Source organism: Xenopus laevis, chromosome 2L, assembly GCF_017654675.1.
Source record: "Xenopus laevis strain J_2021 chromosome 2L, Xenopus_laevis_v10.1, whole genome shotgun sequence".
NCBI lineage: Eukaryota > Metazoa > Chordata > Amphibia > Anura > Pipidae > Xenopus > Xenopus laevis.
The window spans coordinates 131,512,469-131,534,137 of NC_054373.1; the positions used below are offsets into that span (position 1 = coordinate 131,512,469).

The following is a 21,669-nucleotide window of genomic DNA, read 5'->3' on the forward strand; positions in this document are numbered from 1 at the left end:
GATTCTTTAATAAGCCACGGGGAGGCCCATTTATCAAAGGTACTTTTTTTTTTTCTTTAATAGGCCACGGGGAGGCCCATTTATCAAAGGTCAAATTTTTTTTTAAGTTCGACTAGGAGGTGATTTAAGAAAAGATTTGAATGTCTAATATTTGATCAAATGGTTCTGACCCGAAAATTAAAATCATATTCGATCTGTACAAATCGAGTTTTTCTCTTGAAAAAACCTCGAATGTCAGGACAAACATCTACAAATGGCTCAATGGAACTCTGCCATTAACTTGTACGGCAGGTCTTAGGTGGCGAATATTTGAATTAGAATGGTCGAATGGTGATAAATGTCACATTCAAATTTACATTTGAATAGGGGGATTAAAATTTGAATGTGTGAATTTTGACATTCGGAAATTTGAATTTACTATTCGACCCTTGATAAATCTGCCCCTTAATGTGATATAAGCTATATGTTGGTTAAGTATTCATTCTGGGGATGTAGTTTTCCTTTAACAGATGCCTCATCCTAAAGCAGTCAGTAGTAATCTATGCTTTATCTACCAAAAATATGTAAACCTTTAATGGAACATGGAACCTGAAGTAAAGATACTAATAATTAATAAATTATGCAGACTTTTCAGTTTTTGCTTATATATTTGAAGGCAAGTGCAGCTTGTGACCAAGTCATTCACTCCCAATTTGACATTGACATTGACAACTTAGGCTACCACATTGTGTATTAGTGCTAATGCAACCGAAAATCCACCAATATCTGTGGATAATATATGCAAGTGTTTCATAAGACATGTCACCTGCAGTTTTTCCCTACAAATACCCATCTGGTTTTGGCTTATTTGCATCTTTGGAACAGTGGAGAAAAACTCTGGATGACAAGTCAAGAACATGACATTATCATATATAATAATAATTATATAATAATAATAATTACAAAAGAAATTAAAATATCAGAAACCATTAAAAATAATACATCCGGAAATGATGAAAATACTCTTTATTACTGAAACATTCCAAAACAGTAGTATACAGTTTTCATAATTATGAAATCATACACTGTCATATTAAATCATTAGTGCAATTTAAATCTTGTAAAATGTCTATCAAAAAATTTTCTGTCCATTTAAGAGCTTTTCGTGTTTCAGAATTTGACAGCAAGTAAACCAGTTTTAATAATTAGAAAAACCAAAACCCCCTTGTAGTTAGAAGATAGTGCAGTACAGCTGCAAAAAGTTCATATTCGATGATTCCAAATCATTAAATAGTTAAATAAATAAACATGTAAACACAAAAAAGAGGACCAATTTACGATGGTTAACAAATTGTAGTGACATTATTGTATACCCTTGTGCTTTTGCAAGAAAAAAATAATGAGAGAGAGAGAAAAAGGAAAAACACACACACAGCGGGTTATTTATTAAGCTCCGAATACTCGATATCCGAAAAAATCTGAATTTTTCGGCCTTTTAAAAAAAATCTGAATTTTCTGGGATTTATTAAAGTCCAATGGTATGAAAATCCTGAGTTCGAAAACAGGGCATCTCAAAGCTCTCATGGTCCTGTATTAGTCAATGGAGAAGGTCCCAGTGTCTGCTCTGCTGTCAGTACTGATATCCAATTATTTCGGGGATTTTGGGCCAAAAAGTCAGAAAAGTCAGAAAAAAATTGTGGTTTTTAAAGAAAAACTTCGGATTTTTCGGGCAAAGGTCCGAAGTTTGCCCGAAACCTATTTTTTTGAATGATAAATAAGGTCCATTCGGAAATTCAGAGTTGCTCAGGTAAATTTGGAGCTTGATAAATAACCCCCACAGACTTCATGGATATTATACCAATTATTTCTCCAGACACACCAAATGATAATAATGCCTAAAATAAATTGATATTAATGGCACAAGTCATTAAGCAGCATTTTGTGATGTATTCAATTTCACAAAATGTGTGTCTTTATGTACTTACTTTAAATAAAACAAACCATAAGCAAAATAAAAATGTGCGGCCTATCATAGTTTGCAATGCTCTGAGAAGGTTAGTGTAGAAAAATCCCTTTTAGCGTGAGTGTGTTGGTTATTATTAAAAAAGTTCCATTCGGTAAAAATGTGTAAATCAGAACAAAGTAGAAATTATTTGCATATGCTGTGAATGTTCTACCATGATGTATGAACGCATACGTGCAGAAGGAGCCTCAATGGTTTCTCCTGAAGAACTCTTGCACATGGGAAGGACTGAAGTTTAGTTAGCTGATCCGAAATGATCTCACGTCAAACATGTAAGAGCTACAATATGATAATTTGTTCACATAAAACATATATTACAAAATCTCATAGAGTTATATATGTCTCCCCCAGCCAGCTGGGACATGTATAACCCTTAATTGCTTTCTTTGTACACCGGTCGTCTCATGTCACACTTGTCAGTAGCATCCGTCCCTCCAATTTCCATCCCGCAGCGTGCTCAGTGAAGACAAGGTTTTCGGTGGTTGAAGAAAACTGAAAGAAATAGCAACACACCAATGTAAAGTACAATATAGCAAAAATTAATTTTCAAAAAAAACACATCTAAAGATGTATACCATACCAATGGCTGGTATAGAGGACTTATCTTGCATTACTTTAAACTGTATACAGATGGGTTCCATTGTTCTCTGCAGGGCAATAATCTGTTAAATTCCCAAATAAACAATACAATGGATCTCTAGCTACAGAATTACAGCTTCTGCTCTGGATATTTATCATAAGCGAATTAAATGGATCAATCTTAAATGGATCAATCACAGCAGTTGCATATGGAGGCCCTCTTCACATAATACAATCAAGAGAAAAACAACTCATAACCACTAAAGTGAACAAACTTACCTCAAAGTTTACTGAGCTGCCATAAATACTAAGGGGGTAATTTATCAAAGGTCGAGTGTTCGAGTTCGAGTCCTGCAACTCGAAAACTCGAATTAATTGAGTATTCAGGGGGGGGCAAAACCCACCGAAAAAAACTCAAACACCAAACAGGCTAACATCCTCAAGTGGTTCAAGGGACCTCCGCCATTGATTCCTACATGACCTCAACAGGTATTTAGAAGTTTTTTTTTGGATTCAAGCTATAAATCTCCAATATTCTAGTTTTTTTAAAATAACTATTTGAGGTTTATTTAACCTGAAAATGTAAGTTTTGACCAAAAAATACAAAACAAAACAAAAACTGTGGTACTGTGTTAGTGAGTGGCAAAAATAACAAATAAAAAAACAAGCAAATACAAAAAGTATTGTAGAAGTGATACCTATATTGGCTAACAATAAAATACATTGCAAGCTTTCGGAGCACCAAGGCCCCTTCGTCAGGCAAAATACAAATGAAAGCTAGAAAGGCACAGCATATATTCTGTTAGATCAGTGAAAGATATTCATGGGCAATAAATTAGGAAATTATTTACCCAGTGCTTATTTTTAGATGTAGCAACAAGTCTTACTTTGCTTCTTTAATCTGCTTTATCAACACGTTGAAGATAAAGATCAGTTTTAACCTTATTCATGGTGATGCTATTTACTGAAATTGTTTAAAATAATCGATAATTTCTTGAACTGTCTAAAAATATTAAAAGCTTGAAAAATGCAGCACGGGATTGTTGCACTACCCAGATGCAGTTAATAAAATTGTCACAAGAGGGTGAGCAACCACAGCTCCATTTGTTCCATTTTCATAAAATGTGCAGAGTGATATAATAGTATCTTTATACTGATAAAGCTGCACTGGTTAACCCAAAAGATTACACCACCTTCAAACATGCCTTAAAAGTGTGCTATGTGCAATATAAATTCGTAATGTAAAAACTGTCTAATGAATAATATTATATTGCAAAATGTTTAATCTTATTTATGTTTATCTCTAGACCCACCAATAAGTATGTCAAGGTGGTATTTAATTTATATCCTCCCTCGTCATCTTGCAAGCTCATGCATGAATAGTCTGACTTGTCCTGGCCCTGTCTCACACACACTCTAAACTACATCAGCCAATGAATTGAAAGAGCTGAGTCTTTTACTCCCACACTTCTTCCTAGAGATAAAACCCCCTTTTTTGTTTTTGCGCATTCCTGTAAGATGTTCCTAGAGAGAGCAGGTAGAATATCACAAAATAGTGGTTCAAGGTATAAGATATGCAACACACATATTAATTTCTAGTTCACTTATTAATATATAATATATTTGCTCTTAACATTTTCCTTTCATTGTAACTTCCTTCCCATATCTGTTCTCTGTAAAGTGCATGGGATGTGTGTGGAAGAGCATATTAAGAGCAAGTACTTAAATCTGGTTTATAAAGTACAATGAATCTATGGTCTCTTGTGCTTACAGTATATGAAAAATGGTAGAATGCCAGGTACAGTGGCAAATGAATTTTGTCTGCAATTTTTTGTTGTATAATTCGTGTTTCCTCTGAATTAAACATTTAAATAAGTAAACATAGAATATTTTAGAAGCTTACAGTAGAACTGTTTTCAGAGCACCATTCATTACCTTCTCTGTGGCTGTGCTATTTTGCTACGAGGTATGCTGCTGCCATTTGCAGTGGATAGAGCCGGCCTTGGAAGAGCACTGCGTCCGACAGTCACTGCACTTGCGGTCTTGTTTGGCATAGGAATTCCAGAGCTAGATAATGACTGTAAACTGGTTGATGAAGGAATGCAACTTCCACCTTGTACGGTTGGGCTGACGTAGGCAGTGGCTTTCAGAGGGGGTCTTACAGACACTGGGAAATGGCCTAAACTGTGTACTCTTTGCTGAAGTTGACCTGGAGAAGGAACTAGAGATAGTAAACAAAAATAAATAAGCTGCATAAATCAACCAGCCTTAAAAGTAAGGGCTTCTTAAACATTTGTCACTTTTAATGCTCTGCAACTGTCACTCAGTAAGAGTGTTTTGTTACTCAGAGAAACAAAATAGTGAGTGTTGCTACCAGAGATTTTCCCATTTTCTATAATATACACACCAGCCACCTATCTTTTTTCCAGTATTTTCAGTGTTTAAATATGAAACTGGCCCCAATGCTGAACTTACACAATAATTAATAGGAGGTGGTGTTTTGTACAACATGCACCATGATATGGAAAAACTAGGAGAGATGGGATAGAGGTCATGCCAAGCCACACCAGGAGACAAAAAAATGTGTTGCTGACGCAGACACACTTGTGTAGTGGCAGGGGGTGTTTATTAAATTCCTAAGCAAGGCCAAAAAAATGGTATTACATTATTTTACATATGCAATCATAGATACATTGCTTTGCTTACGGCATGTTCTCGTAAGTGACAATGTGGAAATTCACACATGGACTTGAGTTGTAAGTTATGCACCTCTATGCACTCTACAGTCCCCAGTTGTGCAAAGAAATCACTATCACTTAAAAATATGTATAATATTTCCCTCCTGAATCACATAAGTTTGCACTATATTGTGAATCAACTGGAAGTTGTTTCTTCCCAAAATGATGCACCCAGAGGTTATACTGACATACAAGATATTATAAGTTTGCTGCTGAGTGCTGTTGTAGGCAAAAAGATCATGTTTACTCTATTTGCCTCTACAGCCTGCCCCTGTGTTTGTAACCCTCATGAACTGGTTTTGAAGTAACTTCATGTTCCTAAACTTTGCAAAGTCCATGGTAAATATAGTTAGGTTCTCCCACTCCCATATTATTCCATCATATACCGGATCCAGAAGCAGAAGCAGAATAAAGGAATGCTGACATGTGTGTTATATACAGGGATGTTTCAGTATTTCTTTGGAATCATTCATACTAATGTTCATAATTTAAAAAAAAATCTTGTCCATTGCTCACTCCGCATCCATCCATTGTCAGTGTTTTTCTTCAGTCACAGAGGTGATTCTAGCCTCTGTGCTGACCTGAGAGGGAATTCCAATGTAACCCTCCCTTAACTCCCTACTAGAATAGTGTAGAATCTGATTTAAAAACTGGAATTTACTCTTAAAGTTCAAAGACTCGCAAGTTGCCTTGTGACAGCAGGACCTCTGTCTAGCTGAATCACTAAGCATCACACTAAAATTGGAGGCAATTCAGAGACCTGGTAGGCTGGAAAACCATGTAAGCAATATCTCCAGCTTATGGGGGTTTTGCACTGCCCCAAGACTAGTATGATGCCTGCAGCCAGAGAGGGTAGACATTCTAAAAAGACAGGACCCATAGAGAGGGGGCAAAAGGACAGAAAATATATTACACCATGAGCTCACTTGGATAGAGTGAGGAACTAACCTAATACCACTCTAGTAATTCTCCATCTCAGTAACGAGATTTTAACATCTGCCCTATTTCTTAGGCTTTTATGTTGATCACAGCAGTAGAGTACATCGTTTCTTTAACACCTCATATTGGGCTTTTACAAAATTATGCCTATATAAAATGAATACATTGTAAATAGATGTTCATCCTTGTGAGTAACTGATATTTTACAGTGCATAAAAACAGATGGCTAAAAACAAAAAACGTACTACTGGACTGCATTCTGGAAACTCCATTTGCTGCACCATGCAGATTGGAATCAAAGCTCTGGCTGTTGCGTACACTGGCCATTGATACAACAGGGCTATTATTCGTACATGGCATTCGAGCCAAGTTAGGCATACTTCTGCGGAGTTTATCTAAGTAGGAAAAAGATAGAAGAAAACTGGTAACAACAACTGTATATTTGAGGACAGAGTAAAATAGAAAAATAATGCAATAAATATACTTATTAAGCATCTATTTTGCTGATAGAATCCTAAAATAATACTTGATAGCCATCTCTGGAGGATAAAAATTGCTTGTCCTCATTTCTCCTAATTTGTTTAAAATAGAAAGACTGTTTTATGTAGAAGACAATGTAGTTAAAGTTACCAGATCATATAAAGTTGGGAATTCTATAAAGTCCAGCTAGAAGGGTTTGACTAATTACATATAATATATATCTAGTATAGGTAAATCTAAAAACAACTGGACTTGCTGAGTAATCAATGAAGACGTTTCACTACTCATCCGAGCAGTTTCTTCAGTTCAACTGACTGGTGTGGGAAGTTCTCGGCATTTAAACTCTTCCACTAATCCAATCACAATAATATATAATATAAATGTTATCTGGATAGCCCAGCAAATTGGAAAAATTGGCCCTGATATTGCTGTAGTAATATAGTTGTATAAATCAATAATAAATGCAAATTTTGTCTCGTACAATTCCCCATAGCAACCAATTGACTGCAGCCAGACCAGAGCAGTGTGAATGAGAAAAGAAAATCAGTTGCTATGAGATAAATGTCCTCTTCTAGTCTTTAAAATGGATATTACTTCTATAATAGAAAGCCACGCTTACCGCAGTAGCATAGTCACTATTTGATTATTAACACCAATCCACTTAGAATTTCCAAACATATTGGCTTTGCTCGCAAATTTAAATATTTTATATTTGTTATTACACTTATTCTACCTTCCCTATACTTTGAATTACTCCTGTTTTTTTGGAAGTCTTTTTTTTCCAATAAATCAATAATTTATTAACTTAAATAGCCAAGAAGCCTTCAGACAGTAACCAAATCTTTACTGACAAAAGTAATATATGTAGATAGTGCTTTATCTATTGATATTATGCTGTATCTACTCATAAATTCATATCTTTATGTTAAGACTTCATGCAAGGTGTTAGCAAATTTTTAGTCATTAGTGATGGGCGAATCTAACCTGTTTCGCTTTGCAGAAACAGCAAAAATTTGCAGAAATGCATTGAAGTCTATGGGCGACAACATTTTTTGATTCGCAACAACATATTTTCACCCATTGCAGTCTATGGGCGTCATTTTCACGACGAAATATTTTTGCTGGAAAGTAAAGAAAGTGTCTAATTAGTTGCCTTACCTGCATTTGTCCTGCTTTGTGACTGCTCTGGTGTTTGAGGCTGAGGGGAATAATTATATTGCTGATATCCATTTACAAATTGGGAGCTTGGGCTTTTCCTGCACTCTCTAATGCTAGAAAAAGTTTGAGAATGGGAAAGGCCTCTCTGGAGTGGAGAGCAACGGCTGAGTCGAGGCTGAGGTGGTGGTAAATGGTCAAAATCTTCATCATCATCTTCTACACTATAGCGATCGGAATCCTGATCACTAGAGCATGACAGTTTCTTCCCCGAATATAATGAAAAGCTGGGACGAGCTCGTGATACTGAACTGCAGGTAGAGGTAGTTGCAATGTCTTGCCTTAGGCCTGCAATACATAGGACATTGTTCAGTATAAATGAATGGCCCTTTGTCATAGCCAGTTAACACCAAAACAAGAGTGTTCTTACACTGCTTACATTATAGAATGGCTCTTTTATTCCAAAAGCGAACTGCCAAAGTATTTATGGAAAGCAGGGGCACACAGTGAACAGCAAAAGCAATTTAGAGGTGAAGAAACCCTATAATGCAAGAAACATTTGGCTGTGTATGTTTCCTACCAGGCCATATTAAACTTGAATGGCTGCCTCCATGGCTAAGCAGCTCTTATTTAAATAAACCACAGCAGTTGTGAGTGGTTTTTACCAGTGCAAGGTAACATTACATTATATTTAATAATATTAATAAATACAGTTTTAGTAGCTCCTGATGAAATGATCAATTACATGTCTATAGTGAACTGATACTGTATATTATGCACATGTTGCAGCCTTGCAAAGTGAAAACCAGGCTCTTAATCTTTAAAAAATGTATTTTATCAAAATCATAATTTCATAATAAGTCAAAAGAAATGATGAATATGAAAAAGTATGACATCTTAATGTTAGCATGGGAAAACAATGTGCATAAATAAAAAAAATGTATCTTGTAAATTGAAAAAACACATTATAACACACAATAAGAGAATTGTTTAGTTCCCCATATGTTTATCTGATACACTCTGACCCCCACTTCACACGAATTCTGCAAATACTTTCTACACAATGCCAGTTTCCCTGTAATAGTGAATAATTCCCAAAGTCTTATATTTCTATAATTACAGTGTTGTATTTAGTATTTAAGCAGATAATTTAAATGTGTTCAAATTATCTTAGACTAATGCTTAAACAGGAACTAAGGACTGTTATTAAATTAAATTGCTCCCCTGATCTCTTTTGAAAGGTACTTTACTGTTTGAGGTATTTCTTGAGAAAATGTGGCTTTCTTTTTTTCTCAGAAGGCTCCTACATAGAAAGCCCTCCCAGTGGTGGGCTTTTGAGGAACGGAGCTCTGCACCCCAGTCCAGCTCTAAGAGGAACCCCATATAAGTTCGGACAGGGTAAGAACCAGTATAAAATCCAGCACTGGGCTTAATAAAGCTTCCTCATCCTTCCTCCTAAGTCAAGATATGTGAAGTGGCGTTATTAGGATCAAGGACTCAGTAGACAATGCTTCTTGTAGACAGAATTATTAATTTAAAATTAAAAAATATATAGACAATACAATAAATAAACTGCACTAGAAATTCAATCTTACTTTCTTCCTGTAATCTAGCCATGATCTGAACATCTGTGAGATCTTGCAGTTTGTATCCCATGGAGATGGAATCATCTTCTGGTTCAGTTGCGCTCAGTTCACTGTCTACTGAAGACTGGCGGCTCAGCTGAGAAGTCTTTAAGTTGTAACCTGGAAATCCAACATAAGAATAATCCAACTAGTGTGTGTGTATATATATATATATATATATATATATATATATATATATATATATATATATATATATATATATATATATATATATATAGCAAAGAAATACCCTAATTTGCTTTTATGTCTAAAAATTAGCAATTATGTTCAGTGGCGTTCTCATGTAATACATGTAATACATAAAACCAGGCATTTAGCAATTGTTCTCAGCACCACAGCAAAAACATGAAATAAAAAGTGTAAAGGCATCAGTGAATGATTCGTTGGTGGATAGCACTGGTTCTGGCATTTCAAACCTAATTATCGATGGTGATTTAGCAGAATCAGTTGTGTGTTTTCAGGGTTTATTTGTAAAATGTTTGGATAGATTTTAAATGATAGACTTATATCTCCTTTATTTCAGTCTCAAATCATATTACTATGGATACCATCAGATTTTAGTGGCATCAAAAGTAGTCAAAATCAGTCGCCTAGTCATCACTTTAAGAACAGATTTTTAGTCATCGAATATTTTCCTCTTAAAGTGTTAAGTGACACTAAAAAAATACTTTTTAAAATATGAATGTACATTAAGGGGCAGATTTACAAAATTCGAGTGAAGAATTCGAATGTAAAAAAATTCGAATTTCGTATTTTTTGGGTACTTCGACCATCGAATTGGTTAAATTCGATCGAATTCGATCGAATTCGAACGATTCGAACGATTCGAAGGAAAAATCGTTCGACTATTCGACCATTCGATAATCGAAGTACTGTCTCTTTAAAAAATACTTCGACCACCTACTTCGGTAGATAAAACCTACCGAAGTCAATGTTAGCCTATGGGGAAGGTCCCCATAGGCTTGCCTGTGATTTTTTGATCGAAGGATTTTCCTTCGATCGTTGGATTAAAATCCTTCGAATCGTTCGATGCGAAGGATTCCTTCGATCGCAGGATTTGCGCAAAATCGTTCGACTTCGATATTCGAAGTCGAACGATTTTAGTTCCCAGTCGAATATCGAGGGTTAATTAACCCTCGATATTCGACTCTTGATGAATCGGCCCCTAAAAGTTACCTACAGGCAAACGTAACTTTTTTAGCCAGTGTTAACGGGGTAAATCGATAGGCTGTCCAAAATAAACAGTTTCCAATATAGCTTGTTAGCTAAAATGTAATCTATAAAGCCTGGAGTGAGCAGACATCTAACAGAAGAGAACCCAACTTCCTGCTTTGCAGTTAGCGACTTTAAGGGGGGGCCACATGGGACATACAGTAACTGTTCAGTGAGTGTGCAAGTTATCTTCAAAAAGTTATGACCCATGTGGTCACCCCCTCAATTCACTGAATGGTGAGAGAGAATTAAACTCTGTGTATGCAGATTCCCCTGGGAGCCCCCCTGAATTGGATGGATTCTGTTCTCAAGCTAGCCCTGGTAATACTACCTTGACTTTGAGGTAGAGCATCTCATTGGTTATTTGAGCAGTTCTTTGTTTTTCTGTACTGTGAAGAGATATCTTTATGCTCTTGCAATGTCATAGGTTCCCAAGTTTATAAAAACTCTGTGATTTCTTTGTTTGGGGTTCTGGCTCTTTGTGTGTTCAGAATCCATGGAGCTTGTGCCAAATAAACTTTATCTTTTCAACTCAAGTAGTCTCCGATTGTTGAAATTCCACAACATTGGTTACTGCCTGGTAACCAGTCAGTGGAAACCAAGAGATCTGCAAAGCAGGGAGTAGTGTTCTGGCTATTATGTTATGCCTTTATAGATTACATTTTTAGCTAACTATATTCAAAAAAATGTTTTCATTTTGCACAGTTTTTTTCTATTTGCCCAGTTTTTTTTTATACTAAACAATTTAAGTTGAAATTTACTTCAAGGAAATATTTATTTTTTATAAAAAAGACACAATCTCAAAAAACTAGTGATTAGTCATGTGATACTGTGAGTTCCAAGAATAAGCAACCTTCAGATTCCAGAACACCTCTACTTCAGCTTACCTGCTCTGTTAAGAATCATTGTAAGTTTTTGGAGCTAGAAGGGCTGCCTGTTCCAGCAACACAAGATAACAATCCAAACACACACACACAAAATAGGCTTACACAACAATTGCATTTGTTTTTTAAATTACAGATACAGTAAACTGTCTTTAAACTGTCTTTAGTCTTGCAGAACTGTACTGCCATTAAACAATATTATATAACTAGAACATAGTTATTACTTTCATAACTTCAACAAACCAGAGCACATAATGGTAACAAAAGCCCTATAGTTCCAAAAAACATGATTGTAAGCACAATTCATAATGGAAATACCATCAGTTCTATTACATAGGACACATTCCCAGGAATGCGAAGACCGATTTTTTTTTAACATTTCATAGCCACAAAATACAGTCATTGTACATCTCCATATATAAACAAAAATAAATGATTTAAAAGTAGGGATCAAATGAAAAAATACAAAACTGAAAAAAACACTTCCAAGTTCACCATACACTGTTTGGTGGAATTAAATAAAGAAAAAAATTGAAAAATAAAATGTTTGAAATCTGTAAAAATTACCTGTTTTCTCAGGTGTTAGTATTGCTTTTGTTGTGTTTTTAAGGACGCTGGGAGTGTTGCAATATGGAGTGAGTCTCGCAACAGGACTATAAGGGAATGACTTGGATACAGGAGTAGAAAAGAGACTCCTCCACCGACCAGCTAAATGTAAGGGAACAAAAATGACTGATTAGTATTATGTTTTATACCAAAAACAGTGCATGGTTTGGGATATTGAAATACTATAAAAGAACTTGAAAGATTTTAGGCACTTATGAAGAAACCTTATTGTATCACCTCCTGTTTCACTCTATCAGCATTTGTTAAAGGAGATATAACAGCACATAAAGGTGAAACAAAAACCACATAATAATATGGAAAATCAGCGTCACCCAATAGATTACAAAAATCACTATAGATTCCTGTCAGTTCCTTTCCTTGAATGTGCAGCTCATCTATGGTTTTGGTACATTATAATGGATTCAGAGTGGCTGTAAGCATTTAAAATCTGTCACTCACAGGAACCACCACCCTCAGTTTAGGAGCCCATAAGCCACTCATATGACCAATGCTACATTTTTAAGGAAAACAAGATGAAAAAGTTCAGGCTGAGTAGCTAAAGACACTTATTAAAGTGGGAGGATTAGATCATTTCAAATAAACTAAAGGAATGTATGACGATAAGAGGATCATTTTTAGAATCTTAAACAGAAATGATAAATGGGAAGCCTCTCTGTAAAATATTCTGAAATATCTGAATAACCATTATAATTGCACAAAAGTTGAAGTAATATAAGTTAATCAGTTACTATTTACTTGCTGCACAAAAGATCTATTCAGTTATAGCCAAGTCCCTGCCCTACTAAAATTACAATCCAAGTGTTTGTGAGCTTTGTTTGTTAGGAGACTTGCCCAAGATCACAGGGAGGTCACACGGGAATTAAGTCCACACTTTTATGAGTCTAGAGTGTTACTTCCCATCCCTTCTTCTTAAAGCAGAAATTCTACAACTTTGGGCCAAGCCCCTGCGGGAAGCCCAGAGCAACGTCTCACTTTGAGATTTAGGTAGATTGCCAGTTTGATTCCGAGATACTCCTAGAAGATGATCATTATGGGTGAACTGCTCTAGATATTGTTGAAATAATGACTTAAATATTGATACAACAATCTTTTGTAAACTCTGACAAATACATAATACAAATTTTATTGTTGGATATATTTAATTTATAATGATAGCTTACTCTCTTGTACTATTATACTATACATAATAGACTATTAATTGAAAATAGAAAAAAAATGTTGTTTTGTTTTTGTTTTAGTTGTTTGTAAAAACTGTATGACGGTTCTGTAGTTGAATAAACCGTTCACGTGGTTAAGCCTATAATTCCCAGCAAAAACAGCAACATTTTTAAATTCCCAAGGCTTTGCTGTAATAGCTTGAACATTTGCCAGACCATGAATTTATTTATTTGTTCTAAATCACACACAAAAAAGGCAATCTACAATTTGTTTGTTTTCTATACAAGGACAATAACAAAGATGAACAAGTGAAGAATCACATTTACTTTGTGACAAACTGCACAAACAGGTTAGTCCAAAACATTCAAAACTTTTTTTATCATGTCTTTCATAATGTAGGAATAAAATATCAAGTTGCATTTTTTATACTGAAAGAGATCAGCATTCAATAGCAGAAGGCAGAAGGTCTGAAGCTGAGTAAGTTTCCAACAGTACATATCCTATGCTTTATTCCAAATGACAAATCCTTTACATGATGCATCGGCTTCACAAGAAAGCATCAAAATATAGTACAGAAAATGGTGTTATCTGAGCACTAAAGATATAAGGTGTGGAAGTGGAAGACTGTGAGCCTATAAATGGTCTTTACTGCCTCCCTGATTACCCAAGGGCCTACTCCCAGACACTGGAACATACCAACAGGTTCAAATTTAGCACCCTGTTACCCACAGTTTAACTTTGTATCACATAAATAAACTTTTGTTTCCAGTGTCGGACTGGCCCACTGGGATACCAGGAAAACTCCCGGTGGGCCCAGGTGTCAGGGGGCCCCTTTGCTGCTAAACATTTGGCATATTTCATGGCCATTCCCTATTTCTCTGAGAACACAGAGGCTAAATAGATGGAATAATAGATTATAGTATGTAAAGAATAAATACTAGGAGAATAGAGGTTGAGTGAGGAGAATAATAATAATAGTAGAAAGTGGGCCCCTGGTCTATGGTTCTTTGGTGGGCCCCTGGTCTAAGGTTTTAAGGTGGTCCCCTAGTGTCCCAGTCCGACACTGTTTGTTTCTCAACAAGCCCATGCAAACAGATTCCTTCATATAAAACATTTTCAAAAACAGCAACATCTCCGACAAGGCTTTCTACAGAAACAGAAATCCAATTTTTTTTTAAAAAAAAGGTCAGCGCTAATAAAAGCTCAGGGGAAAAAATATGATGAAAGACGGAAAGTGAATTATTTTTTACTAATATAGCTGCAGTTCCACAACCAAAATATTCTCTTTGGTGCAGTTACCCTTTACAATTCACCACGTGTGGCTATTAGATGGGTACTTACAGATGTTTAAGCCTAACATATGCACATCGAGATTTGCAGAAAATGAAGCTGTAGATTGTTCTCTCTAGCTGGAGGAGGTTAAAAGGCGCAAATATAGTATAAAATCCTTTTTATTTTGAACATTAAAAGCCAATTGGTTACACTCACATTTCAGTAGTTAAAATAGGCATAACGTCTCTTTATGTGCAAGTCCGTGCTCTTATAAGTATCTCCAGTGGTTTGCGTTATAGGTTTCCGACCCGCGTTGCATTCACACTCCACTCGATGTCCATATGTTAGACTTAAACGTCTGTAAGTACCCATCTAATAGCCATACGTGGTGAATTGCAAAGGGTAACTGCACCAAAGAAATTATTTTGGTTGCGGAACTGCAACTATGTTAGTAAATACTACACTATTAAAAAAAAATTCACTTTCCCTTTTTCTTAATATTTTTTCTCCTGAGCTTTTATTACCGCTGATCTTTTTAAAAAAAAAATGGATTTCTGTTATTTACTCGAGGAGAAACGAGGACTGTTGGATCGGATAACAGAGGGGAAGATTCAGAAACTTTGGTCACACAACTTTTTTTAGTACATTTCTACAGAAACAGACACCCTATGGTTTGCAGATTGCCAATATGTAAACATAATTCTACTATGAGTCCCTGGTGGCAGATACCAGCAATTGTATGCACACATGGTTACGTATCATGCACACTCATGCAACTTAGGGCCTCATTTATGATTTTTTGGGCTATTCAGCTGGAGCAATCATCAAGAAAGCCCAACATGAATTTCTTTAATTCATGTTGGTTTCAAATGCGAAAAAGCTCAGCAATTTCAGGATTTTTTTTACCAAACTGGCTTATTGGCAGATTTCAAGTAGTACATTTTTTATTTGTACGAAAAGCCTGTTCAGATATGTCCAATTTTTTCAGCTCAAACCCAGCTTGAATTAAAAAAATTCACTTTGGGTTTTCTTGATGACTGCTCAAGCTGAAAAGCTCTAAGTCACTTACTAATCTATGTATTCAAGGTGCTACATATATCCAAGTATCTCCATTATATACAGAATTTTATCACTAGGTGGTGCCTAGTAACACAAAAGGACACTGTAACATGGTCAAGTACAAGATAGATGATAGCAGGTTTCTTTTGGGGGAGTTTAAGTCTCTCTAAACCTTAATTATTCTCCACCTATAGATGACAAGATAATATTTAAGCAGTGGAACTGTGCCTTTAGAAGAATTACAGTAAGAAAGATGTTCTACCACAAAGACCCTGGAAGGGAGTGTCCTTACTGAAGTTCAGTTAATAAAGCACCGAGGACAGGTGCATTATAGAAAGAACCAATTGGAGTGCAGCAAAGGTGCCAGGATTGTATATCCATGGAAGGGATAAATAATACACAATAATATTCACTACTCCGAGGAGTAATCAATATATTTTTGCTTTGAGTTACATGTAGTGATGAAGGGAAGGGATGGTACATTATGAATCCCAATGAGAACCTGGAAAATAAGTAACAGTAATGAGCAAAACTGCCCCCTTTACCTTTACCGAAGAATCAGTGAAACCATGCCAAATACATTTGAGTCAATATGCTTTTTTCCTACAACAAATTGGAGTCACTGGGCATTTTTTCTCATGCCAAATGCACCAGAGTTAAAAAACTTTTTGCCATGTGTTCTAACACAGAACACCACTTGTGAAACTCTAAATCTGTATTGGGCAAAAACTGCTTTTAACTGCTTTCTATATTATAGTATATTATAATATAAAGTAAAAGAATATGTTGAATAGCAAGCTTTATTAAATCAACATAATAAAAACATTGATGTTGAACACAGGTAAATATTTCCCCTTTGATCACTACAGACAGTTCTACGAGTTTACAAATAGCAAAACTAAGGTAAAGTCCCTAGGGGTGGTTTTACCACCAGTGTTCATATGAATGAAAGCTCCCAAAAAAAAATATATTTTACAAATCCCCAATAGCTTTAAAACAGAATATCCTAGCTAGCTGTCTGAACACAAACATCGAGTTGGTTTCTATGAGTAACTAAACCTTGGCAAAAGTTGCGCCTTTCATTATATTACCCTGTATATGACTCTGGATTTTATAATAAGGCCCATTGTTATTTATCAAAGGTTGAGTTTTAGAGGTTTGTGAGTTTTTTTTATACCTCAAATGAACTCACAACTGGAATGTTTTCTACTTTAAAAAAAAAAACTTGAATGGAAAAAAACTGAAATCAGCTAATTTGGGGTTAAAAAACCCAAAAACTCAAATGAATCGAGATTTCCATGGGAATAAAACTAGAATTAATCGAGTTTTCAAGAGAAAACGACTGAAAAAAACCCAAACATCATGAAGACTATTAACATCTTCAAATGGATTACGAGACCTCTGCCATTGACTTCTACATGAGCTTGACAGGTTTTAGCTGGAGTATTTTCAGATTTGAGCTATTTTCAGCTTCGTAGTATAATAAACCTTGAAAAATTCGAGTTTTTTTTTTTTTTTTTACAAAAACACAAAAACATTTTTTATAAAACCCTGAAACATTAAGGGGCAGATTTACAAAGCTCGAGTGAAGGATTCGAATTAAAAAAACTTCGAATTTCGAAGTGTTTTTTTGGCTACTTCGACCATCGAATGGGCTAGTTCGACCTTCGACTACGACTTCGACTACGAATCGAATGATTCGAACTAAAAATCGTTTGACTATTCGACCATTCGATAATCGAAGTACTGTCTCTTTAAGAAAAACTTCGACCCCCTAGTTCGGCAGCTAAAAGCTACCGAACTCAATGTTAGCCTATGGGGAAGGTCCCCATAGGCTTGCCTGTGTTTTTTTGATCGAAGGATATTCCTTCGATCGTTGGATTAAAATCCTTCGAATCGTTCGATTCGAAGGATTTAATCGTTCGATCGAACGAATAATCCTTCGATCGTACGATCGTACGATTAGCGCTAAATCGTTCGACTTCGATATTCGAAGTCGAACGATTTTAGTTCCTAGTCGAATATCGAGGGTTAATTAACCCTCGATATTCGACCCTTAGTAAATCTGCCCCTAAGTTTTTCCTGAAAAATACCCTTGAAAAACTCGAATATTTCAGAAAATTTTCAGGAAAACACAACTCAAAATAACCCCCATAGAGTTAGATAGACTTTTCTACACAAGGAAAATTTAAGTCAATAATTTTCATTTTGAGATGACTACTTTACTGAACATAATACATTCCTTCCATACACAAATGTTACTTTCATATTTTTAATGTTTCTTTAATCCATATTGCTTTGCAAATATGTTGGTTTGGTAGAATAGTGGTAGAGGTATGGGATCTGTTATCCAGAATGCTCGGGACCTGGGGCTTTCCAGATAACGGATCTTATCATAATTTGGATCTTCATAACTTAAGTCTACTAGAAAATCGTGTAAACATTAAATAAACCAAATAGGCTGGGTTTTCTTACAATAAAGATTAATTATATCTTAGTCTTGATCAAGTACAAGGTACTGTTTTATTATTTTGATTATTTGGCTAAAATGGAGTCTATGGGAGAGGGCCTTAACATAATTTGGAGCTATCTGGATAACGGGTTTCCCTATAACGGATCCCATACCTGTACAATGTTTAGCATTGTGGGACTTTCTTTCTGACGGTGAGTGATTAAAATCACTCACCTGATACCCCACTCCTGCTCACCAAAAAATGCAGATGTCCACATCAAGGTTGGGCATCCTAGGCAACCAAGATGGCAACCTCACTCTACCCCCCAGGCCCCCCCAGGGTTGTGCCTTAGGCCCGTGCATCTTCTGCCTACCCTTAGTTCCGGCCCTGGTCCACATACATCTTCTTCGGAATTCTTCCGTCTTCTCTTCGTTCAGGTCCAGGCAGGCTTATGCACAGTGGAGTGAAAGCTGAATTTAGAGAAAAAGCTAAATGCTGTGCATGTGCCTGCCCATACATGGAGGAAAGAAAATAAAAAGAGGAAGACGATTAAGAAAGATCTGCTTCTACAGAAATACCCTGGGCCAGTGCAGTTTTCTGCTAACAGGAGCATAAGCCCTGCATATCAGGTAAACAATTTTAATAACTAGGAGTGACTAACATTTGACAGTGGTATTTACTGAAAAGATTTTTCTCCTACTGTTTCTGTTAACTCAGGTAGAAAAGCTGTACCTGACATGGCACAAGTCAATGAGCAGATTTGGGTTGAAAATCCTTCCATTCCTACTCATATACCTCCATGTCGGCAGAAGGAAGCAGAATTACATTTTTTGTTTTATTAAAAATTACATTTGAGCATTAATCAGTACATTATTAAACACAACAGCTATATTGTCGTGTGTCATATATTTTATCTGTATTGTGTTTTTCAATTAGAATTGCCAAAAGGGAGAGGTATAGGATTAAAAGAGGAACATTCTAAGACTTGGTAAATGGCATTGAAGTCACTGCAGAATCTCATAAATTCTGAAAAGGAAACAAGCCATGACCCTAGAGAATAAATGATGGGGTTTGCACCAGCTTGAGCCAGACAGAAACAAGAGCAGGGAGATTAAAGAAAGCACAAGATTGATCAGGTGAATCCTGGAAGATAAGAGACATCATAAAGACATGAACCAGTGAAGCAAAGCTCAGCTGTTCTTCAAGCTGTTCCCTGACACTGCCTCATGCCTGCACATTTCACAATACACCAAATAAGCAAGACAGTATGAAGCCTGTACACACATCTTGTTTTAAAAAAGATATACAGAAAAGCTATAGAAATATGTAATGTAATCTTTAAAAAAAATAGCAAAAAAAAAAAATAGACACTAAGCAGATGTCTGACCAGAGCAACATCAAGGCACCCATTCATTTTATTATCCTTAATCCAAACCACCTCTTCCCACTTGGATAAAACACAATTGGAGGCCTATTTATCAAAGGTAAGGTTTTAGTGGTTTTAGAGGTTTTTAAAACCACAACTAAACTCAAAAACGACGACATTTATTAAAAGATCCGAATACAATAGTACAACAATTCTGTAGGACGTTGACAACTATTACCTGGCAAAGATTTGTATTACAGGTTTTTGTGTTTTTTTACACTTAATAAATCTCGAATTTGTGTGGGAAAACCACACATTTTTTGAGATTTGTGGAAATCTAAATTCTTTTGTTGGTATATGGGCCCCTTAGTAATGAGGATGGAGGTGAAAGGCACAGTTTTATTTCTCACACTAATCTGTAACTGGAAAATGATACTAGACAATGATACAATAATGATACAATAATACAAATAAACAGCCCCACAGGAGTCAACAGGCCACTTGCCTTGCCAGTCACAATCATTCACCGGTGCTCAGGTGGGCAAGTAAAAGCAAAATTATTACTCAAGGAGGCTGAACTGCAGGTCCGGACTGAGAATTAAAATAGGCCCTGGCATTTCAGGTACACAGAGGCCCAATCAGCCCACACAGAGGCCCAAACAGCCCCCACCAGCCCACTAAATACTGACTTTCTATGGCGTCTTATAGCAGCCCCTCTGGCATTTGCCAGAACTCACAGATTGCCAGTCTGGGCCTGCTGAACTGAATTCAAATATGCAATGGAGTACTATCCCATTCCAAATCTTCAAGCATTTCCCCCTGCCCCCTAACAGCTGTGACTAACACAACTACTGTTGTATCAACCAAAACAAACCAAAGGTACACAGTGACGCAGTTACAAAACAGCAAGATTGGGGGCCATAAAATAGAGTTTTTCCTGATATTATGGGGTTTAAGCTCTCTTTGTGACACAACATTTGGACAGAGCCCCATGGAGATTCTTATTGCTTCCAGGTACTTAATAGGGTGGTTCGTCTTCTAAGAAGAAGGGAAGCTACAGAGACAGTTTGTTGCCAATAGATTAGCCACAATAGTGCAAGCTATAACACTATATTTATTTTGTAGAATGCTATACCAGAGTAAACAGCTCTAGAAACTCTCTCTATTTGTGTAGACAAGCAGCTGCCATATTAGCTTGCTGTGACATCACTTCCTGCCTGAGTCTCTCCCTGTTAGCTCATAACTCTGGGCTCAGATTACATCAGGAAGGGGAGAAGGATAGTGGAGGGAGGAGCAAACTGAGCATGCTCATTCCCTGCCCTGGAGGTTTAAGCTGAAAGAAGGAATGCAGAAGCTGATACAGAAGTCCCTGTGTACACAATAGAAGGGCAGAAATGCAGTGTTTCTTTTGACAGAAGCAGCATTGCTTTGAGGATTTACTGTTGCATTTATATAGGCCTTTCTGATAAAGCTTACTTAACCTTTCCTTTTCCTTTAAACTAATTTTTAATATGTTATATAATTATCAATTCTAAAGGTTATAGAGGTAGCGATCTCTCCCCGATATGCCCATGGGGGGCATATTGGGCAGATCCAATCGTGGGCCCTAGGATCATAATGGATCTGATACGAGCGGTCAGATCGCGGAACCGCATACACACATAGATGCAACAGGATTTTTTAACTTGCACGATCGAGATCTGCCGACTTTCGGCAAGATATCAATCAGGAAAGCCCGTTGGATGGCCCCAAACACGGGCCAATAAGCTGCCAACTCAGTCTATCTGCAGCTTTTATCGGCCTGTGTATGGGGGCCTTAAGCAACGTTTCACTGGTTGTCATTGTTTATATTTATAATTTTTAAATTATTTACCTGCCTCTTCTGACTCTTTCCAGCTTTCAATAGTGATCACTGACCCATCCAAATACAAATGCTCTGTAAGTCTACACATTTATTTTTATTTCAACTTTTGGTACTCATCTTTCTATTCATGGCCTCTCCCATTCATATTCCATTCTCTTATTCCAATCGATGCATGGTTGCTAGGTTAATTTGGACCCTAGTAACCAAACCGTTGAAATAGCAAACTGAAGAGCTG

At 36.3% G+C, this 21,669-nt stretch overlaps 1 protein-coding gene across 8 annotated transcripts in view; it reads right to left on the reverse strand.

Annotated features, from left to right (window-relative positions):
- Positions 1-990: 990 nt before the first annotated feature.
- The window catches only part of slain1.L (SLAIN motif family member 1 L homeolog), a 40,160-nt gene continuing 19,481 nt past the window's right edge, over positions 991-21,669 (reverse strand). For 4 of the 8 annotated variants that reach the window (XM_018247258.2, XM_018247261.2, XM_041582435.1 and 1 more), the window contains exons 3-8: positions 12,203-12,343; positions 9,489-9,638; positions 7,897-8,241; positions 6,504-6,653; positions 4,517-4,802; positions 991-2,494 (exon numbers count right to left, since the gene is read on the reverse strand). In XM_018247258.2, coding sequence (XP_018102747.1) covers positions 2,419-2,494; positions 4,517-4,802; positions 6,504-6,653; positions 7,897-8,241; positions 9,489-9,638; positions 12,203-12,343 — 1,148 coding nt within the window. In that variant the 3' untranslated portion in view covers positions 991-2,418. Of the gene's footprint in view, positions 2,495-4,516; positions 4,803-6,503; positions 6,654-7,896; positions 8,242-9,488; positions 9,639-12,202; positions 12,344-18,577; positions 20,199-21,669 lie in introns of those variants that run through there. The other 4 variants (XM_041582433.1, XM_041582434.1, XM_018247260.2 and 1 more) reach the window with 3 other exon arrangements.